The sequence below is a fragment of the Notothenia rossii genome (genome assembly GCF_949606895.1).
Source record: "Notothenia rossii genome assembly, chromosome: 6".
NCBI classification, from domain to species: domain Eukaryota; kingdom Metazoa; phylum Chordata; class Actinopteri; order Perciformes; family Nototheniidae; genus Notothenia; species Notothenia rossii.
Window position 1 is genome coordinate 11,972,750 of NC_136909.1, and position 16,605 is coordinate 11,989,354.

General features: G+C 40.7%; 1 protein-coding gene across 1 annotated transcript in view; it reads right to left on the reverse strand.

Annotated features, from left to right (window-relative positions):
• The window catches only part of dnah10 (dynein axonemal heavy chain 10), a 38,094-nt gene extending 21,691 nt beyond the window's left edge, over positions 1–16,403 (reverse strand). The window contains exons 1-32 of the mRNA XM_079688836.1: positions 16,171–16,403; positions 15,256–15,338; positions 15,045–15,153; positions 14,851–14,966; positions 14,529–14,730; positions 14,078–14,235; positions 13,754–13,984; positions 13,410–13,600; positions 13,074–13,272; positions 12,783–12,977; positions 12,450–12,620; positions 11,248–11,427; positions 10,988–11,146; positions 10,418–10,584; positions 10,184–10,335; positions 9,937–10,095; positions 9,636–9,843; positions 9,352–9,508; positions 8,299–8,778; positions 7,548–7,706; positions 7,344–7,460; positions 7,124–7,226; positions 5,995–6,173; positions 5,702–5,913; positions 5,420–5,573; positions 4,520–4,753; positions 4,318–4,440; positions 3,492–3,725; positions 3,165–3,388; positions 1,115–1,384; positions 849–1,032; positions 620–754 (exon numbers count right to left, since the gene is read on the reverse strand). Coding sequence (XP_079544962.1) covers positions 620–754; positions 849–1,032; positions 1,115–1,384; positions 3,165–3,388; positions 3,492–3,725; positions 4,318–4,440; positions 4,520–4,753; positions 5,420–5,573; positions 5,702–5,913; positions 5,995–6,173; positions 7,124–7,226; positions 7,344–7,460; positions 7,548–7,706; positions 8,299–8,778; positions 9,352–9,508; positions 9,636–9,843; positions 9,937–10,095; positions 10,184–10,335; positions 10,418–10,584; positions 10,988–11,146; positions 11,248–11,427; positions 12,450–12,620; positions 12,783–12,977; positions 13,074–13,272; positions 13,410–13,600; positions 13,754–13,984; positions 14,078–14,235; positions 14,529–14,730; positions 14,851–14,966; positions 15,045–15,153; positions 15,256–15,338; positions 16,171–16,402 — 5,877 coding nt within the window. The 5' untranslated portion in view covers position 16,403. The remainder of the gene's footprint in view (positions 1–619; positions 755–848; positions 1,033–1,114; positions 1,385–3,164; positions 3,389–3,491; positions 3,726–4,317; positions 4,441–4,519; positions 4,754–5,419; positions 5,574–5,701; positions 5,914–5,994; positions 6,174–7,123; positions 7,227–7,343; positions 7,461–7,547; positions 7,707–8,298; positions 8,779–9,351; positions 9,509–9,635; positions 9,844–9,936; positions 10,096–10,183; positions 10,336–10,417; positions 10,585–10,987; positions 11,147–11,247; positions 11,428–12,449; positions 12,621–12,782; positions 12,978–13,073; positions 13,273–13,409; positions 13,601–13,753; positions 13,985–14,077; positions 14,236–14,528; positions 14,731–14,850; positions 14,967–15,044; positions 15,154–15,255; positions 15,339–16,170) is intronic.
• Between the last annotated feature and the right edge of the window lie 202 nt (positions 16,404–16,605).

Below are 16,605 nucleotides of genomic sequence, written 5' to 3' on the forward strand. Positions count from 1 at the left end.
GTGGTTTCAAAGAAAAAAAAGTTTCGCTTCACAGTTTTACGACAAATTTTTATTTTTTTGACTTGCAAAATTATCTTTTAAATTGACAAACATCATATGTGTAATTCTTGGGACAATTCAAACGGGATCGAAAGATAATCTTTCTCTCGCCATTGACTTCAATACATACTTTTTCAGAAATAAGGTCCCATGGAGGTCCCCCGGAAAGGGAGGGACTTCGCCTCTCTTGGAAAATAGCTCGAAATAAGGTCTGTGGTTGAGACAAATTGAAGAGACAGAGTTCAGCCGGATAATATCCAAATGTCTACCCTACTTTTATAATTTTATAATCATAAATCTTATAGATTTATGATTAGAAAATTATAAAAGTAGGGTAGACATGTGGATATTATCCGGCTGAACAAAACGTGATCTGTCTCTTAAATGTGTCTCAACCACAGACCTTATTTCGAGCTATTTTCCAAACTCCTATGGAGAAATTGCATTGTTTTTTGTCGAAGGAACCGAAAGGAGTTTACTTCCAGGTGGATTATAGTGAATGGATGTCTTATCTAAGGGAAAAGTCAGGGAACAGGTGTAAGTCACTTCTCAGCAGCTGTGTACTCTTCAAGCTTCTCACCATGTGGTCCATGCCCTCCCCACAGTTGGTCACCACACAGAGCAGGCCCAAAGCCTTGGCCAGGTCTTTGGTGGACTCTGTCTTCCCTGTACCAGCCGGTCCAGCAGGAGCTCCACCCAGGTACATGGAGAGGGCCTGTATTACAAATAAACACCCACATACAGACATCACGAGCTGACAATATACACGTTTCTGCTTGGGTGATACAAATGTGGAAAGATTCTCAGACCTGCGTGAGGGTGAGGTAGATACGGTCTGTCAGTGGGGTTATAACCAATCGTCCGTTTAACCCCATGTATTCGTAGCCGTAAGAGAACGAAGCACTGCACTGACGCACAAATAGGTTGTCGTGTTTCTTGACCCAGTAGAATCTCAGTTGGCTTTCCCACTCAAACTCCTGTGCGTCCATTATACTGGAAAGAGAATAACATTGTCATATAAGTTCACCTACACATTACTTACGCTGACATGTGTGATGAGAAAAAAAAAGAATACCTGTTTTGTACAAAGCTGTCTACGATGTCTCTTGCATGGACATCGATGATAAGGACAGTGTTTATCTTTCGCCTGTCATTTGTCTTCATAGGTTGTGTAATGCGTTTGACCAACTCATTAATCTGCTTGTGCATTTTGATAGCATAGGTCTTCAGTGCGTTCTTCTCTCCTTTCTTCACACTTTTAAAGACGTCCTCTACCTCCCAGGTCCACCACACTTGACTTGCAGCCAGCACCACCATTCCCTGGTACAGCATCATCCATTCCACCCTGAGAGACGAGGACACCAGACATTTACCGTGTACTCCAGGGCTATTCAATTGGTGGCCCCGGGGTGATATTTACTGGCCCTTTGAGTATAATGTTAAAAAGTAATCTACTTTTTTTTTTTTTAAGAAAGGTTTTTTGGGCCAGAGTGCCTTTATTCCAGAAAGGGTGTTAAATTGAGAGATAGAGGGGAAGACATTGTCTGAAAACTTTGGCGGGCTCAGGTTTCGAACCCACCTAGCTACTGTAGTGACAACTCCTGTCATTGATTGCATCTCTGCGTGAGTGATTAGATAATTTCACCTAAATTAAATGATGTTGATGGTTGAATTAGCTTCACATGTAGGCCTACTGAGTTCTGAACTTGCCATTTAGATCTATAAAGGCCTTGGGGCTATGTTGTTTGATTGAATTAAACACAATATATGCACTCCACTATGCTGTTGTAGTATTTACTGTATCTGAAGCTACCTCTTAAGCCCCAAGCCTGTTTTTCAGGTTTCAGGCTCGAAAATGACATTCCCAGAACAAATGACCGTATCTTCCCTTCTAAAAAGGGTTAAATTAATAATCTTTTTTCTCAAAGTAATGATAAACCTGTGAGTTGGATGTAGAACAGTCAAAATCAATATAGATGTTTTTATTTTAAAGAAAATTCAGATTGAACATGGTAAAAAACTGTAAATTATAGTGTCCGTCCAAAAAAATATTTTGTACTTATAGTGAAAACTAACCTTGGATGATGGGTTAGTAGACTTAAAGCTTAAGGAATCCAAAGTACAACATATAATAAGTGCCCTGTATCAAGATTGATGCAAAACGAGTGATATTTGACCTTTTTAGACAGATTTAGCAAAAAAAAACCTCTTCTGGGGCCATTTGGGTGGATTTTCCATATCTCTGGCACCCCTTCTTCGATTTTGACATGTGACATCTCTTTCTCACCGTTAGAGCCAATAGAATCAAAGGGAAATCGTCCCGCACACACTCATGCGTCTTAGCGCATTCAATGAAGCTACAGAGCGTAGGAATGGCCTGCTCTACTATTTTAAAACGGAATTGCAGTTTTATTGCTTATAGATTATCAGAACATTTCAAAGGGGACACAGCCACATTGGATATTAACCTATGGATTAACTACATCATCATTGTTATCGTTTTAATGCCATTGAAGACCAGTTTAGACCAGACAAAGACGAAGGTTAGCCATGTTAGCGTTGTGGGCTACCTAGCGCCACTTGTTTTGATGTACGTTTTTGTTGATAACGTCGCGAGTTTGTATCTTTCAGTGTTGAGGTGGGCACCGTTATAATCTATGTCTTTACTATCATAAACGATGTGTTGGATGTGCAGCTAGGATAAGTGATAAAGGAGCTAGGAGGGATTTTTGGTGCAGTAATAGGTTAGCATTTTTCGCTCGGGGCTAATTCAGAGGCTCACAGTTAGCGTTGTGTGTTTTAAAAAAAAAATAATGAAAAAGATCAGTTAAATTATTTTTTTCCCGTTGTATGGATATAAAATATTCATAGTTTATTAAATATTAAGGTTCCTTCGACGTTGTTTCCTGTAAATTACGCGATTTCGGCCACGGAACCGAGTCCTTTGGGCCTCAGAGGTGTTAATAGGATTGCTCATATTTCAAGCCATCTTTTTCCCAGCCCCTTGCTTTGGATCATTTTCATCAACCGGCCCCATTCCAAACTAATTGAATGGCCCTGGTGTTCTCTTTCACACATTCAGACCCTGGCAACATTGCCCACACGATTGTAGTATCTACACACACCTGCTCATGTCCGCACAGTAGCGGAAGATTGCCTCCTTGGTGATGAGTCTATTGGTCCTCCTCATCTCCAGAAGAATTCCTGTCATCCACTCCTCCACACTCCCGTCCACCGGGACAGCTTTTCTCAGCTCCATCAGCTCACCCTCTGCAGACACCATGGCTGCGGCGACTGTCTCCCCATCGCCTTCCGCATCAAATCTCAGAGATGCTATGTTGTCATACATCTTGTGGAATATAGAAAATAAAAGCATTGAGGAAATGTTGCACAAACAGTGATTGTCGGTTCTGTTTTAATCCCTCACTGCTTTGTCTGTAGTGGTGTCATACCTTTATAATGTGCTCCTGGACACAGGAAGGGTCACTACTTCCCAGAATGCTGAGTAGTTCATCATCCGAGATGAAGAAGAAGCGAGGAAAAGCATTCCTCTTGGAGTCCAGGTAGTCATTTAGACTCTTCTGGCACCTCTCTAGATCGTCACTGAGGGTTTGTAGGTACGTCAGCCGGTTGGGAACCAGGCAGCAGCGCTTAATGTTTGGACCCTTCACTGTGTCACTCATTATCTACAAAGAGAATTAATAGGATGGATATTATATTTGAGATTTCCAGTTATAGTCTTTGTGGGGGAAACTTCTGAAGCAATTGGAAACAGGACTCAGAGAGGCACGAGGAGAGCTGGAGCTTTGATGGCAAACACTGACAGTTTATTTGGAGTTATGGCCGGAGAATTGACAAGACAGGTGGTGTGTCACGAGTTGACACAGTGGTTGCCAAACCAATTCTGAAGAACTCTTTCTGTAGCTCAAGGTTTTAACTAGTTCAGAGTGTAACAATCAACATTCTTCATCAGTGAATCTAACTAGAGCTCTCGTCCATACAAAATAATGTGCGCCAGGGAACCTACGTCCCTGAACAGTAAACTACCTCATGGCGGCTTGTGCTCTGTCATAGACTGGCAACAACAATGCGCCCAAGCTACTCCTCCTTAAGAGAGATAGCAGCTATACCCAAGGCCGTAGAACCATGCCATGGGAAAAGAGACGGTAAAGAGAGAAAATTATGAACCGTGTTGAAAGTTGAATACCTAAGCAAATTATTCCCTAACAGTCTTTTGTTTCCATCAAAAAATATTATGCATTATTTTGCAACTCTTACTTCTTTAAACTTTTTGTCGATGTTATCAAATTTCTTTGCTTCCTCTGGTAACTGCGTGCTTATGTCTCCACCAACGAATATGCTCTCCAGGTACATCCATTTTCGTTGCACCATCATCCAAACCTGTGCAAGAAATATATTTTCAGAAAGTATTTTACGGATTCGTTCAAGTTTGATGGGAGATTTGGCAACTTTCACTGACCTCTATGGTCTCACTGATAAGGGATAGATCTTTTTCCCATTGTTGTATGGTGCCAAGGAAAGGTCCAACAAATCGGCTGCCCGCCATGCTCTGTAAGTTCATGGCATCGTTGTCCACATTCAGCATGATCTCTTCCACTGCACCCAGAACAGAACCACGTTCCTGCGTGCCTTTGAAATAGGGTATCACGCTGAACTTCATGTTCTCCCAGGTCATGACCACCTCCTTCACTCCCTGGAAGCACCAAGACACACAGGAATAGAGTTTTATACAACTTTCGTGACTTCTCTGCAGTGGCGAGCCGTGACCCCCCCCCCCCCCCCCCCGAGCCTCACTCAGGCTGTCCATGACAGAAGGAGAGTTTAAGCTGTTGACAGGAAGTTGTTGTTGCTATGTAAAATCTTGACCCGTTGTTATAACACATGCATACAATTCCCAGCTGGCGGAACTTGTCATAAAGTCCGCGAAAATAAAGCCCACCCATTTAGAGGGAAGATATGATTGGTCAATTGCACTGTCATTTGATATTACTCTCTCGTTCAGTTACTATAGCGGGCCCTCTGTGAATTTACAGCAGGACCACCAATCAGCCCTTGTCTTCACAGTAACTTGCAGAGACGAGCTTCTTTCATTTATCCCTTCACATTCCAACAGAAACTTAATAGGCAGATTCAAAGGATTTATTTCTTTGGTAATGTTATTTTAAATACAATTAAATCAAGTTATTTTGTAAAACTAATAAAAAATATTTTTAAAAAACAACCTTTTTAAATATTATTTTGTAGAACATCTTAGGCCCTCAGAGAGGCCCTAGAGGGCCCTGACGGCTTGCCACTGCTTCTCTGATAAAGTGATGCGACTTTTCAATACGTGGCATTTGAGATAAGAATGGAAGCTTACCTTCTCAATACTGAGCTCTTTTACAGCAGAGGTGACAATATCACCTATGACATTTGCGTGTTTGTGCAACTCCATAGCAAACATGTTCTCAAGAGTGAAACTGTCGTTCATCTCAAAGCTGGTGCCTGTCCTTTCCATCAGTTCCTTCCAGTGTCTGTGGACAAAAAAATATAAGACTTGTCATCAGCGAAGTATGTACATTATCAATACTTAACTCTTTACTCCCTTGATGTTTTGGTTGTCACATTTATTCAAGGTTTTGGTGTCGATCTTCAGACTGACCTGTCTCTGAGAGCCTCATTCTTCACGTCCAGGAGAAGAGGCAGGGACTCTCTAAACTCCTTCATGCGTGCCTCCAGGAAGAAGGCCACAGGTAACGCCCGCACATCTTTAGACAGCTGCCTCAAGCTTTTGATAAATCCCTCAACACCCTCCTGTAGCGTCTGGATGTTTAAATCGATCCACAACATCTGCGACCACTCCGCCTTTGCATCCTAAAAGATTAAAGGATGAACACTTGAAAGACTCCTAACAGAAGGATACGTAGAGTGTCCCAATTTGAAACCCCGTCCTACCTGTTGAGCTTTATAGACCCCATATATCTGTCTCAGGCCCTCCATGTCTCTCTGCATGCTGATGACATCTGGGTACACAGTGACTGGCAGGTCCAACAGCTTTTCAGCATTAGCTAGCTCCTGTCGTCCAGCCACTATCTTAGCCAGGTCTTTTTCATAGGTTCCCATTACGGTCAGTCCTGAGAAAAACAAAAAAGAGAGACTGTTTCCTCAACTACATTTGTAAATGTAACGGCATACTACACACAGGGTATATGCAGGAATCCTGAAGTCAAATGTAATACCTTTTAAGACCTTTTTTAAGACCCTTTCCATACATTTTAAGACCTCATCGCCACTTGGAGTTTTAACCGGTTACATTGGCAACACACTTTACCTCACATTTACTATATACAGTATTGATTGTCCTTCCTCCTTATCTTCCAACCATTTGGACACAAACTTGCATTTCCCCATAACGATGTTGTTTAACAACCGGCGTAAACGGACCTTCGTGCTATCAAGCAGTGAGCGTGCGATGTCCTGTTCAGATGACGTCCAACGGGATGCCATAAATAAACTACACAGAATCACAATCCACAGCTACGCAATGATTACATTCAGGCAGACTGTAGAATACAACCTCTTTGGACAATTCATATACTTATTGAAAACAAGCTACAAAATGTAATACCTTGGAAAATGCCGTTTAATACTTTTTAAGACCCCGCGGACACCCTGGTTTAGTGAAAACAAAGAGAAAAAAATACAGGAATGAAATGACTGAAAAGCAGTTACCGGTATTTAAAAGTTGATTTAGAGACGAAATTAAAGACCAAACTGTTTAAAGCCCAGATTACATTTTTTTTACATTACATGTTACTTGTTAGACGCTTTTATCCAAATCGACTTACATACTCAATACTGTGGGCAATCCCCACAGGAGCAATTTGGGGTGAAGTGTCTTGCCCAGGGACACAACGACATGCTGACTGCAGTGGGGTTTGAACCTGTGCTCCCCTGATCCGAACATCAACGCACTATGCCACTGCGCCACACGCCTCCAGATCTCCTAAGGCAGGGCTGCACCTCACCATATATTATTGCTTTGAATACAAAAACTAAAAGCAGGGATCTCGTGCACAGGTACCTTTCTCCAAATCATCTCCCACAGCTCCAGGACCATGCATGTTAAAGCTCTCAGCAAAGATAGACAACTCCTGCGTGAACTCTCCAATCTTGTCCTTTGTAGTCTTTGAGGGGAAGGGAGAATAGTAGGATCATTTCAAATAAATTTGAAAATACCAATACAAATAAAACAATGCTTTGAATGTTGTGTTAAAGCTGAATGCTGGAGTTTGATGTCTTACCTGAACAAATGATGTCTTGACATCTGTCAGACTTCGATCCACCTGTTTAGATTCGTCAGACAGCTCTTTCCATATTTGGTCAATTTTTCCCACCAGCTCCAGTTCATCTTTCCCAACCTACAAAAAACAGAACAGAAGATGTTCAACCAGGGAAACAATATCAACTTTCAATGGACAATCATTTACAAATGAAACACACAGTACCTGCACTTTGTAAATGGCCAGTGTTCTGTAGCTCTCCTGGATATCAATGTATCTCAACTCAACATCTACAGACATGTCCCTGATGTCTGATATGGTGCCAAGGACAGACTTCAGCTCATCAAAAGAGTCAGGGCTTTGTTGTAGATTCTCAGAGAGTTGCTTTTGTAAACAGTCAAGAAAACATAGAGATGTACAGGGTTCATACACTTTTTCACCAATGATTTTCAATAACTTTTCCATGACCTTTACCTAATTTTCCATGACCTTTACCTAATTTGCCATGACCAAAAACATTACTCTTTCTCAGCAGTACCACTGAAAATTGTTTATTTTAACATGGAACAGGAAAATAAGGTCTGCATATGAAACATGTTGTGCCTATCTAAAACAAATCAAATAGTACGCTTACTAGCTAAAGTCACTAAAATCTCTCACCAGCAAAATACCTCGACAGTTAAATGCCATTTTACGTTTCATTACTATACCATACAGTATTTATTATCATTATAGTATTAATATTTCGGCAATTAGATAACATATAAATTATATTTGATGCAACTTTAGTTACATTTCCATGACTTTTCCAAAACTTTGGGAAAAATATTGTTTTCCATAACTTTTCCAGGGCCTGGAATTAGCATTTTGAATTTCCATGACTTTTCCAGGTTTTTAATGACCGTAAGAACCCTGGATGTAACACACATACAAATCCTTGTAAAAACATATGAAACTGTGTAACATGATTCCTTACCATGAGTTCATCTCTTAAGTTGAACAGATCCTCCTTCACAGGCTTGTTGAGCAGGCTACCTAACGAATGGATCCAGGACTCGGCAGACTCCCGCAAAGTGTTAGCCAGAGGCTCCAGGTTTAAATGGATGACGTGCTCATTCTTAAACAGTGGCTCCTGCTTCACTTCCCGAATCATATCAGAATAGAAGTTCATCTTTTCATCGTACCTGGCAAAGGATGGATTTTTTGCAGCAAACTTTTCGTTGGTGATGGTAATATTCTTCTCCCAAAGTGTCCGATAGCGTGTCCAGTGGACGAGGTGCTGTTCCACAGAGGAGAGCAGGCGCTGGATGTTCTGGTGAACCGCCAAGGCGCACTCATTTATCTGAGCATTTGGCCACACTTCTTTGCGGAAGCTAAATATCACCGGCTCATCCTCACCGTCCACATGTTGTGGCGGACACAGCTTGCAGGTCCCATGCATCCAACGCAGAAAATGCTGTAAAGCAACAATATGGACAGTATGAGTGTCATCGTTAAATTGCAGATTTTTTTTAAGGCAGCATATTTCAGGGTTCATACACTTTTTTACCAATGATTTTCCAGGACCTTTTGCTAATTTTCCATGACTAAAAAAATTACTCTTTCTCAGCGGTACCACTGAAAATGGTTTATTTTAACATGGAACAGGAAAATAAGGTCTGCATATGAAACATGTTGTGCCTATCTAAAACAAATCAAATAGTAGGCTTACTAGCTTCTACACGCTAAAGCAACTCAAATCTCTCACCAGCAAAATACCTCGACAGTTAAATGCCATTTTACGTTTCATTACTATACCATACAGTATTTATTATCATTATAGTATTACTATTTCGGCAATTAGATCAAATATAAATTGTATTTGATGCAACTTTGGTTACATTTCCATGACTTTTCCAAAACTTTAGGAAAAATATTGTTTTCCATAACTTTTCCAGGACCTGGAATTTGCATTTTGAATTTCCATGACTTTTCCAGGTTTTTAATGACCGTAAGAACCCTGGTATTTGGAGAATCCTGATGATCAAACCTTTGTGCTCTCGATACATTCTTTAAGACATTTCTTCATCAGCAAGTAGATCTCTTTGCTTTGGGGCTGCGTCACAATCTTAGGGGCAGGCAGAATGGCATCAATTTGGAAAAGAGCGGTACTTCCCATCAGCACCACGTTAAAGGACTGGAGATTCCTAAATGTGAACAAGAAGGATGGAACAGTGGTCGAGACATATATTTTTGCCCTGTATGTAAAAGGAGGGGTGAATATTACTGCTCACAAAGTAGAACACTTGAAAAACATTAACATAAGGTGATTACCTCAGCACCATCTTTGTAAGGGAGTCTAGCACTTTGCGTTCCCAGTACTTGTAGTAACCTGCCATACAATTGGCATTGCCACTGCTCGTTCCCAGGAGCAAATGTTCCGTCTTAGTGATGAGGGGTCCGATGTCTGCATACATCCTACTCAGCAAATTCACTGTCTTGGTTTGGTCGCGCTCAATACGTTCAAAGAAGTCTTTGACACCTTAAGAAAAAAATGTGGGGTAAGGCAATAAAAATATTGGAATGGAATAGATTCTTATAATAAAATCATCATGTCATATAAATGATATCACACCTGGTAAGTCGTTATCTGGGACGGAAAACTTCAGCAAACTGGCCATCCCTATGACTTGCAACTTGGACTCAATCTCCTTCTCATTCATCTGAATCTGATTGACAACTGATTCAAACTTCGACACAGACTGAGAGCCACGTTTGATGAAGCCGTTGATGCCTAACACCAAACAAAATTGATCCATTTTCAATTTTACTGACATCAGATCACCACTGAACAGACATTTTGGCCCATTTATTCTTCATACCCAAAGATGTCCAGTTGAGTCTTTTGCATCCAAATTGCATCTCTTCTTGGACCGCTGTGATATGTTGTTCCAACATAATGGACTGTGCATCACTCAGGCTGTCCATGACAGAGTGGTAGCGGTTGATCATCTTCCTCAGATCATTGACGTACCTAAAACAAAGGTTGGAATTAGTCAGGCCCAAGATCGCATCAGTGACTGGTTTGGTATTTAGTTAATGGTGATTTTTACTACCTGATAAATTTGTCCTCTTGTAGAGCAATAATTTTAGCCAGATCAGGCAGAGCATGGTCCTGTAACTCAAGGTGGTATGCCTCAGAAATCATTTCCCTGAGTTCTGGGGCAAAATTCACAATGTATCTCACACCCCCCTGTAGTTTGCGTTGAGTCGTTGGGACATCCTTTTAATCAGACAAAAAGGGGCCATTGAGAGATAGTATATTTGTTATAAACAGTTATAAACTAATAGTGAGTGATACTAGGGCTATGCGATTATGGCAAAAATCATAATCACGATTATTTTGGTCAATAATTGATATCACGATTATTAAAAACGAATTATCCATTTACTTTGAAAACATCCATTTATTGAAAAAAGAAATGTTAACAATATGTTTTTAACAGTTGATTACCCTGAACTTTAAGTATAATTCAACTGAAAAAACAATAAAAAAAATAACAAAATAATTAAAATTAAAATAATGATCGTTTTATTTCGATTACGTTGTTTTCGTAATCGTTGCAAGCGAAAATCGTAATCGATATTAAAATACGATTATTTGCACAGCCCTAAGAGATACATACCAGCTTTGCCTCGACTTGGTTTTCATCGGCACTCACAACCAACAGGGTGTTATTCATTAGCAATGGCAAGTTACGTTGTGTCTCAGCAGTCCATTGCTCAAACTTCTTCACTTTATAGTCTCGGATCTTCACTGCCATTTCCGCATACTTGTCTTTGGCCTAAGCAGAATACAGCAACAGTCACATGAAGGCTTCAAATAGAATTTAGGTGCCTACAAAAATATATGTTATACACAGAACTATACAGCCGTACAACTCACCACTTTGATATTTTCACACTCCAGCATCTGGGGCTCTTTGAGGAAGGGAAGGAGGGTTTGTTTGATGGGATGCACCAGAGACTGAGCCCATCGGATGGCCCTCGCCACTGGGGGCTCATTCCTAAGAAGGGTTGGTGGTTTGTCTTTCTCTGCCTCAAACATGTCATTTATGCTGTCCACCTACAACAAAAGATACATTGTACAAAAGAGCTTGTGGCAGACAATGATCCCACTTGATATATTGTTTAGTTGTATATTTTTTTACAACATGTCAAATGTTGAGGCTGTTTGCATGTATTGCCTGTAGGTTTAATTTGGATTAATACATTTGATTTGTCAAAGATAAATAGAATGAAAGTCACAGGTAATTTATAACTTGAAATGAAGCTCAGCGCAAGTTCAACCAGGAAGACAGTCTTTCTATTCCTATGTTACTACTCTCTCTACCCTCGATAAGTGATCGGGGGCGTCACTCCCCAGCTAACCAATTGCTTCGCTGTATTCTCACAAGCCTATCATAGCGCTCCGCTAAGCCTTTAAAATCTGCTCTCCCCCTCTGACAGCTGTCATTTCAGGTGACTCTACGCAACCCTCGTCCACCCCTTTTCACCTCCTGTCCCTCTGAATCCAGGGTCAAGCTAAGCCACTCCCCTTCAGACCGACCCCAACTATCCATTCACCACCACCAGTGTCAAGACCTCGGGGGTTTCATCGGATCGGTTCTCCCCTCCTGAATGATACTCCCGCACAACGGGGTCTAATCGCCAAAACTCCACTACATTCATTTGTGTATTCCTGGCAATAAATATGTATTCTTACATCAAAACCGTCTCTCCTGATTGAAATAGCAATAGCGTGTAACATTAACATTGCACCACATTGCAAAACCTGCAGGAACTCACTGTCGCTCAACAGAAGCATTGTATTGATCGAATACCATCACATTGTATGTTTGTAGCCTTTATTTAACCAGGTGAAAGCCCCTTGAGATGTGCAGGACATTAGTTACACATGTAACATAAAAACAACAGAACAACAATAAGGATAACATACAACCTAATTTACAGGGTACAGTTTACAAACTCTATTTACAGTGACAGGTACCATGAGAATCAAACAGCATGTCACCCAGCCACATAATGTGATAGAAATTCAAATGTAACTGTGAAATATCAATTTCCCTTGTTTTCAAAGTACATTACCTCTTTGCAATACTGAGCCAGGATGTCGTTAGACTTTCGCATCAAATGGTTGTTGACAGCCTCTCTGGAGACGATGTGTTTGAATTTCAAGAGCATGTCAAAGGCAGCGGCCGAAGAGCGCTGTGTCTTAAACGACTGATCAATAAGGTCGATGGCCACCAGCTCAATAGCCTGAACAGACGCATGTGAGAAGTTAATCAGCTTGATAACTAAGGTACAGCAAAAAGAAAATTGTTATTTTATTTGGCGCAAACTTAAAAACACACTGATACGACAATGCTTAATTCACTTTCATGTTGTATAGCTTCTGAATTCCAGATGTCCCAAACTCACCTGAACTGTCTTGTTAAAGTCTTGCATGATCGTTTTCCAGCCGCTCATCATATGGATTTTGAAAATATCGCAACTGAATTCTTCAATAGGCACAATCAGCCCATCCACTCTGCACAGCACATCATCAATGCGTTTTGGGTCACTGGTCACACCTTTTAGCTCTGGACCAAAGATGTTATAGAACTCTTCCAAAATCTGCACAACACAAATAAAGAAAAAACTCTTTCAAAAACCTGAGATGTTTTTTTTTAATACAGTCTGAAAATCCGTGAAGTATGTGTACACACAGACCTGCAAAACATTCAGCAGGTCCTGACAGATGGAGGCAATGTAGTCGGTCATCTCAAACAGTTTCTTGCGGTCAAATTCCCAGCGTTGATTCCTGCCTGATTCTTCAATTTCAGCGCGCACCTCAAAGTAGGAGGATTTCCACAGGTCGAGGACCTGTTTAGCATCACGCACCTTGGATTTGGCCACTTCCCTTTTATTTCTGTCCAAGCACAGCTCATTGTTAAGTTATAACGAAACCTCAAAACAGCTTATCTAAATAAAGTACTGACAAATATTGACATAATAAAATAGGATTCATTCAACTCTCTCTATAAGTTTAAATGTATTCACACATACTTGAATAGAGTGCTGACTCCGATTATTGGACGCACACGTTCACACAGCCGCCAGGCAGTATGCTCCATGAGAGGGACCATGCGCTCATTTGTGTTGTAGTGGCAAGAGATCATCCACACTACTTGCAGACTGCCCATCAAATCAGGGATGGTCTCAAGGATCCCACCCAAATGTGATGCAGTAGCTAGATTCTACAACAGACAACGGTAAGGTTGATAGAAGTGACGGTGAGGGCAGGAGGACAATTCTCTGCTACCACCAGTTCCACTGTCCTTTCTTAAAAGACAAATAATATTTCAATCTGAAAGATATTTAGCGGTATTCCTATAAAAAGTGCAGCTCACCATGAAGTTTCTTTTCAGCGTGGTGAGGAAGCAAAAATTGTCATCTGCCTCCACGCGGTATTTGGTGAGTGCTGCGACCACTCCTTCCAGGGTCTGAACAATGCTTGAATCTGCTTTGGTCATCACTTCCAGAATCTTCTTCACTACGGGCTGATTGAGTTGCTCACTCAGAACGTTCAGGACGGATGCGCGTCCCTGCCAAAGAGCTATCTCGGCCAAAGGGCCAGGAGCCTGGAGGAAAAGGAAAACTGATGTTCACATTTGTCAATTGGAAATCACAGTGTATGTGTTTGTGTTGTGTCTGTTTCACAAAGATTCACAAACCTGCGGCTTTTTGTTTTGTTGTTCCTGCACAACAACAGTAATCTTAGTCTGCCAGTTCATCAAACACTGCTCCAACTTCTCCACCATCTCTGGGTCAGACAGCAGTACGTCTACCGTTGGCTCCAGGTCTAGCTCAGGTATGTGCAGCACAATCTCATCTGCAACAAAGGTAAGGATCTTGAAATTGAACTGTGAAATCAACCCTAATGCATTGAAAACTCCATTTACAAACCAAACCAGAACTTCTTCCCAATAGTTTACAGTAAACAAAGTCATTTAACAGCAGGGAAAGCAAAGAATATTTGGGGAATGTGAGAATTTGGGGAATACCATGGAATTGTTTTAACTCTTTGGAGTTCAATACCATCTTTACTTGTTTTTCTAAAAGTCAATTTCTGATAGATTGTGAAATAAAAAACAATGAGCCCATGTTATATTAAATAAATCAAACCTTCAATATAAGTTTGTTGGATAGTTGCCTCAAGTTGGCCCAGAAACTTGTACGTCCTGTGAAGCAACTCATCACGAATCGTGAATTGCCCACTCGGCTTCGCTGGACTCCCCTCTTCTCCCTTTTCACCGCCAACTTCCCCGCTCTCATAACCGGCACCAGTCTCCCTCATCCGCTCGGCAGTCATTAAAGGTATATACATCTGAAAAGAGACATGTCAAATGTATCAAATAAGAAGTTTTATTAATATTATGTTGATGGTAACCATTTTTCCCAATGTTAATGGTTGCTGCTGGTTGTTTGTCGTTTTTTTCGTACTTACATTGACAAGTCTTTGATGCAGGGAAACAAGGGGATCTCCACTATGACGACCAATGGTAAATAGCCTGCCCATCACAAAAGGGGTCTCCTTCTTGTTCATTGGCTGAACAATGGTATCTATTAAAAACACAAAACATCTTGGTTTATCTTTTGCATGTGCAACAGAGAGAGAATGATATTGATGTGTCTTCTCACCTTTTGTGTTCCTGATAAAGTAGAACACAGTAGATTTCACAAATTGCTTTGGGAAATCATTTACGGACATATGAAGCTCAATGTGACGAACAACTTGGAGCTCAAGCCCCTGGAAACACAAAACAAGAAATGTCAAACACATCCACAATTGGAAAGCAATTACCACAAGAGGAAAACAATTCAAGTTTGATCTCACATGTATGGGACTTACTTCACATATCTCTTCTGAGTCTGAGGGTATCTCTGCTCCACTTGGAGAGCAATCAGCATCTGAAGCATCATCTGTCTTCCTTTCTGTGGTTATCAAGGGTGTAATTGCAGAATAGGTGACCATGTACAACACATTTAAAAATAAAGGACTAAAAACCTCCCTCAAGACAAGGGAAAAAAGAGAAGGGAAACGTCCTTTTTCACCAAATGTATTAATCAGGATCTGAAGTATATAAATATATATAAATATATATAAATAAAACACTTGCAACTTGGTAGGCTAGAGGCTACAAATCAGTTATAGTCTTTGATGGATAGAACAACTTTAAAAAACACAACTCGATGACATGAGGATGATTGAAGCATGGCATGAAGTATGGTTTTCCATACAGGTAATAACAACTGATACCAATAGGTCCCCGGTGGCTTCTTCTTGCTCCTTTTACCAACTTACAGTATAACCAGGTTCCTTTCAGTGAAACACAGGTTTTGCCACTTTTGTAAGGTATTATATTTAGTATTTGGAGATATACTGCAGTTACATTAACATACCACCCTGCAGTAAATAAAATAATACAAATTAGTTCCATCTAGTTAATCTTTTTAACATTAATGCATCAATAATTATAATGAAGACATACCATGATTCTGAAATGGGCCAATTTGCATAATATGCACTTTAACTTTTTGTAGGCCAACCACATTTTTATTTTAATGCACTTTCACTTTTACTTGAGTCATATTTTGAATGCAGTACTTTTACTTCTAACACGAGTATTCCTTCTCTCGGGTAAATTGACTTTGAACTAAGTACAAGATCTGAGTAGGCTACTTCTCCCACCTGTGATGATCAACAACCTGTGACCCGGATGTAAGCTAATAGCTACATGACAGTCACAAACTTTTGCAAACTTACCGAGTGGAATGTTAACTTCAATTTCTTCCTCTCTTACAGTTTTGAAAAACAGAAGACACGATGGCGAGTTTTCATCGGAGACAAAGTCCAAAAAGCGGAGAATGTCTTCTTCTTCTTCTCCATCTCCCCGATCGAGTAGCTCGTCGAAAGGGTTGGGATTTTCGGGCAAAACGAAGCCAGCAGTCACGCACTGCCGGATCCACTCCACCCGTAGATCGTCGTATTTTACCATATTGTTCACCTAGTTAACATTTGAAGAAGTTATCGTAACTACTTTTTTTGTTAAATGTCCTTGGAAACTTCATCCTTGTAAGCTTGCGGTAACCAAGCAGCGTATGTAGTTTGGCGTTACCATAGTAACCACCAAACGTCTCGAGCTTACAACTAACGGTCGGATGGGACATTATGATCAATAAGAGACATTGTGTGACCCAG